The 5,696-nt window shown below is 47.3% G+C and overlaps 1 protein-coding gene across 2 annotated transcripts; it reads left to right on the top strand.

Moving 5' to 3' along the window:
- The first annotated feature begins 514 nt into the window (after nt 1-514).
- LOC144994629 (uncharacterized) lies at nt 515-4,817 on the top strand. Of its 2 annotated transcripts, XM_078953320.1 has the most exons (9): nt 515-825; nt 898-993; nt 1,254-1,781; nt 1,852-1,989; nt 2,068-2,151; nt 2,228-2,284; nt 3,001-3,084; nt 3,155-3,220; nt 3,292-4,817. In XM_078953320.1, exons 1-9 carry the CDS (start codon nt 663-665, stop codon nt 4,644-4,646), a joined length of 2,571 nt encoding a protein of 856 aa, XP_078809446.1. In that variant the 5' UTR covers nt 515-662; the 3' UTR covers nt 4,647-4,817. The 2 variants fall into 2 exon arrangements, with proteins under 2 accessions (XP_078809446.1, XP_078809447.1); XM_078953321.1 differs by lacking the exons at nt 2,068-2,151; nt 2,228-2,284.
- The last annotated feature ends 879 nt before the right edge of the window (nt 4,818-5,696 follow it).

Here is a 5,696-nt window from a genome sequence, read left to right as displayed (position 1 = left end):
TTTTGTTTTTCTCATGACTTTATTTCTTTTTTCCATTTTCAGCATTTCTCCTTTGCATGATTCTGGTGTTTCTATATTTTCTTTAAATAAATACTCAAAATATTCACTTGTTCCTCCAAAATAAAAGCATCAGGCAGAGCTCCTGGTGTTGGGCGGATTCCCGGCGTCCGATCGCATCGAGATCATCGACTGTTCTGAAACCGAGTGTGACGTCGTCCACAGAAAAATGGTCGTGTTGGAGCCAAGTTGGTCTGAGTTTCTATGGAAACTACTCACCAATCAGGAGTGAGATTGTTGGAAGGCCACACCCCTACCACTTCAAACGTTTCAAATAATCCAGATCCAGAAAAAGATCCAGAACGGTTCTTCTGACCTACAGATCAGCGGCTGTTTATTTCTCTGTAGCCAGCAGGAACTTCCTGTTTGGAACACCAGGGGGGAGGGGTCACTCGTTCCAGTTCTCTTATACAGTCAATGATATACGATAACTTGTCTAATTCCCCCCATAACTTCCTATTCCTGGTCTATTTTATATGTGTATTTTATTGTGCATTCTATTGCTTTTATTTTATTTTCACTTTTATGTACGGCGACCTTAGGGACCTTTAATTATTCATATTTTAGGAGTACTGGTCGAGGCCCCCGGCGGGGGAAAGAGGCCCATGCTTCACCGGCCGCCATGGCCGCGCCGTCCATGCCTCAACGCCAACACAAAACAAACCTCCATTCGCCATGGCAACCGTTTCTGTTGCTCCTCCAGGTATCTAAAGAAACCAGTAACCTTCTCCTCAGACGTGCTGCCCGTCCTCCTCCTCAACATGCAGGGTGAGTCCTCCTGGTTGAAGGGAAAATCCAAAAGTTGGGAATCTTGACCAGAGCTGCTCTGCTTCCCGTCAGGAGCGGCGGCACTGGTTCTGGTTTTGGCACACGCGCGGTTCTGTCTGACTTGCACAGACGTCACCGGAGTCCTGATCTGTCGCAGCATCCCAGCAGGTATTGGACCGGTCGGTTTCTTTGGAGCTCGGACCCACGAAGATCAAAATCCTTCACTGCATGAAAGTTTGGTTAAAGTGGAGTCGACCCCCCACCTTGATGGCTTTAGTGATGGAGGACCGTCCTCATCTGCTGGTCATCTGTGCAGCTTTTCATCTTAAATCCGGTCTAGTTTGGTTCTGATGAAAATGTTTTAATCCAAATGTTGAAACACGGTGAGAGTTTTCCCTTTGAGTTCTTCTACTTCTTTGTTTTCCTAGAGTTCAGCCCAGGATACCAGGTTCTGTACTTGGGGCTGCAGAACGTTGGGACAATCAACTCCACCGTCTTTCATAGAAACGGGTTCAGCTCCATCACCGAACTCATCCTGGACGGGTCGGGTATCACAGAGATTTCTGAGAACGCCTTCAGCTCCGCCCTGCAGCTCAGTTCTGTCAGCTTAGACCGAAACCGTCTGTCAGAGATGAACCCAAAATGGTTCGGAGATCCTGCCGTCCTCCATCACCTCCGCCTCTCTGAAAACCAGATTGAAGTTGTGAACGCGACTGCACTGCACGGACTCACAAGCCTCAAAGAGCTCCGGCTGAACAAAAACCGGATCAGAACCATCAACCCTGACAGTTTCAGCAGCCTGGACTCGCTGACGGAGGTGGACTTGTCCGAGAACCGGCTGACCTGGCTCTCGCCACAACTCCTCAGGTCGCTGGGGTCTCTGAAGTCCATCCGTCTCCATGGAAACCCCTGGGCCTGTTTGTGCGACGCTGAAGACTTTGTCGTGTCTGTGAGAGGTTTGTAACACAAAGCCAGAGCTGACGTGAACGCTGACGTTCAGGCGCCTGAAGGTTCTTCTGTTCTCAGACCTGCAGAACCGATCTGTGCTGGTCCAACCCACACAGGTGACCTGTGAGACCCCGCCCACTCTGAAAGGTCAGCCCCTTTTCAACGTGACCGTGTGTCCGTCGACGACGGAGCCCACAACCGTCATCACATCCACAGGTACGAGCTCCTCCCACACTGGCACATGTGGCCCCTCCCACCTCTGCTTCTTTCAGTCTGAAATGTGGGTTTCTCCAGAGTTCATCAGCTCTGCTCCTTCAGCATCAGAACATTCTGCCAGAACCGAGTCCGATCCTCTGGTGACCGTCTCAGCATCCTCTGGTACATCTGACTGGACCTGTGAGCGGTTCTGTTCTGTTCTGACTCATTTAGGAGCATCTTTTTATGTTTCCTGCAGCCAAAGGGACGTCCAGCTCATGGACGCCGAGAACCTTAAGCAGCTCCATGAGCCCTGGTACCTGTGAACGCCGCCTCACACCATCTGTCTGCAGAGATGCTACACAGAACCTCTGTCCCCCCCCCCCCCCCCCCCCCCTTAGAGGAACAAACTATTAGTTCTCTTTTCTAAAACATGATTTTATTTCACTAGGTGGCAGTAAAACATTTAGAAACCTTGAATTACTTTTCTTTTTTCTGAAACATAAATGTTTTTGAACCTTCGGAGGCAGAACATCGATTTATATACGGTTTGATCTCTGCAGGAGTTTTGAAAAATGAAGATGCTATAAATGACAAAACAGCACCATCTTGTGGTAAAACTGAATAGTGCAGAAGATTTGTATTTTTGTTACTGTCAGTTTTGTTGGAGCTGCACAACTCAGCTGTACTTCTGAAAGTATACAGCTATTACAACTATTATAGCAACATTTTATATAATAATAAACAATAATAATAAATTTAATAATAAACTGTATATAATGTAGCCTTTCTTCTTCTGAATACACTTTTTTTACACTAACTTCAAAACTTAAATGTTTGTCATAAAAAAACTTTTTTTGTTGTTTTTTTTTCTTCAGTCTAATCTGAAATTGACACTTTGTACCAGCAGGTGGCGCCACAGCAAAACTGAACTGTCACACACTGAACACGTAAAGGAGTCGAGCTTTAGTTTGTGGGCATCTGAGGTTAATTTTAATGAACTTTATGATTTATTTCTTGTTGATCTGTCAGGAATTCACGTTTCTTCATCTTCATCAGTCCACTCCAAACCCAGCTTCATGCCGTTTACGGCCCTGAAACCGTCGGGATCCATCGGTGCGTTCCTCACCTCTTCTCTCAGGTGTTTCTCAGGTGTCCCTCATCTGTGAATCATGTCTCCCTTCAGAATTGGCCTCCTCTCCCCCTCTGGCTTCAGACTCTAAAATATTTGGGACGCTCGTGTCCATCATTGGTGTGTATGTTCTTCTGCAAAGTTTGACGCTGAGCTTCCATGTTCCTAAATGACGTTGTGTTTGTCTGCAGTGCTGCTGAGCGTTCTTGTGTGTGTGGTGTGTTTCCTGGTGGCGATGCACCGACAGAAACGCTGCAGCAAAACTGTGATGCCTGGATGTCCAGAAGAGGACCAGGAGAAGCAGAGGAAGCAGGACGTGTCTGGGTCGACCGTCAGCCTCTCCTCAAAATCTTCTGAGCTCAGAGATCCAGAGGTGGCGTCCAGGAGATGTTTCAGTGGCGACCGAGCAAGGTCCGCCCATGCGGTGATCCTCACCGCTCCTTTCGGGGTTTCAGGAAGAGATCGGGTTACCCTCCAGGCTGAGACTGAGGGGTCGAGTGAGGTCGCTGCGAAGCCACAGGACAGAAAGCAAAACCCTGCATCCGTCACTGAGGTGGGACAAAATTACCTGGCCGGTCTCACCTTGATGGACGCTTTGAAGGAGCACGAGAGAGGAGAAGAGAGGAGAGACCTGGTGGAGAACCAGCAGCATCTTGGCATCAGCACAGACGTGGTCCCCTATCTGACCATCGGGAGGGGGCACAATAAACCCGGTCCTGACAAAGAGTCCTCTGAAGGTCTAAGTCCTCAGAGCAGGAAGGTCATGAGCAGGATCTCCACCTGGCCTCCAACTGCAGCCCAGTGGCAGGCAAGGTGCAAGAGGAAGAAGGAGGAAGAGGAGGATGAGGAGTTTGCTGTGTGGACGGGGGGAGCAGCTGAGGAGACTGTGAAGCAGACAAAGCCTCCTGCTGGGCCTGATCTTCACAGTGAAGAAGACCAGAACAATCAAAATGTAAGCCATCAGAAGGAGCTGCAGCAGGAAGAGGAGCTGCAGGAGGAAGAGGAGCTGCAGCAGGAAGAGGAGCTGCAGCAGGAAGAGGAGCTGCAGCAGGAAGAGGAGCTGCAGGAGGAAGAGGAGCTGCAGCAGGAAGAGGAGCTGCAGCAGGAAGAGGAGCTGCAGGAGGAAGAGGAGCTGCAGCAGGAAGAGGAGCTGCAGCAGGAAGAGGAGCTGCAGCAGGAAGAGGAGCTGCAGGAGGAAGAGGAGCTGCAGGAGGAAGAGGAGCCCTCTGAAAAAGCTGCAGGAGGAACCACTAATGGGATCAGGATAAAACGTCAGCAGACTTCCGCTGTGAAGTGGGCACACAGGAGCGGCAAAAGCTCCAAGGTTGAAGCTGCACCCGCCAAGCAGAGTGCGGCGAACACGGCTGCCGGCTCCAAAGCGCCCTCTGGTGGCACCACGCCGGATGACGAAACGCTGCTGTCCGGAAACGAGTACGTGTTCCTGAACTTGCTGCATGAGGTGGCGCACAACAACGGCCGCTGGACCCGGGAGAGGTGGAAGCAGACGAAACTGAACAAGCAGCGACTGGAAGGCACAAAAACCTGAGTACGCCTCTATTTCCCAGAATGCAGCACGCCTGCAAAGCCGTGTACTTATTGGTTGAAAATAAACTTTATAAACTGCAGAGCTTGAGCTTCTTTGTTAATTAACCAGGAAATGTGAAATTACTTATAACATTGTGCAAAGCAACAACATTAAAACCATTTTTATATTCTCTTTTGAACCCTTGTGCTGTCCTAGGCACTTTGACATTGGAAGTTGGGTCATCTAGACCCACTAGACAGTGCTCTGAACCTTTTTTCTTCAATGATTTGTGATCTTCACTGGTGTCCATGGATTACATGAAATCTTTTCACCTTTATCCACCTTTGTCATGGTAGGGAGAACACCTCAATGGAAGGGGGGGGGGTCATCTAAGATAGCACAAGGGTTAAACAAAAAGTTAGAAGGGTTTTCAGCGTATTTTACAAGAAAGAAAATTGGATCAGAAGTGTCGCCACCTAGTGGACACCAATGGACATAAAAAATTTACGCTGAGCTTTAAATTAGGTTCCAATTTTTCAGATCTTCAAATTAATACCCTAATCTATTTTTTAGAGAATCAGTATGGTATCCTTGATTGGACAATTTTAGTCGAACAAGAAATGTCAAGATGAGGTACGTAAGGCTTATTCAGGAAAGGTGGAACTTCTTTTCTGGCCTAAATGTTAGAACAAAAAATGTGTCGCCGTCTTGTGGACACTTATAGGCATTACACATTTCCACAGATCTTTTAGGAGCCTTTTTTCAGTGACTCAATGTGGCATCTTCATTAGGACAGTTTTTGTTTAAAAAATGCATATTTTAGCCATTCTAGATATTTTCCACTAGTATTTTTTGCAGCCCAAATTTTGCAAAAACATTTTTTTTTACTTTGCAAGAAAATGTTTACGGGTGTTGCCATCTAGTGGACACTTGTCTGCACTGCAAATGTCCACAGATCTTCTAATTCCAATTTCCACAGAAGAACCAATTTTTTTCAGAAAATCAACATGGCAACTTCAATAAGACAATTTTTGTTTAAAAAACAAATTTATAAATTAGATATTTGAAGAT

Source organism: Oryzias latipes, chromosome 9, assembly GCF_053564925.1.
Source record: "Oryzias latipes strain Hd-rR chromosome 9, Olatipes_Hd-rR_3.1".
NCBI lineage: Eukaryota > Metazoa > Chordata > Actinopteri > Beloniformes > Adrianichthyidae > Oryzias > Oryzias latipes.
Note: the sequence above shows the minus strand (reverse complement) of the source record. Positions and strands in the feature narration are given on the sequence as shown.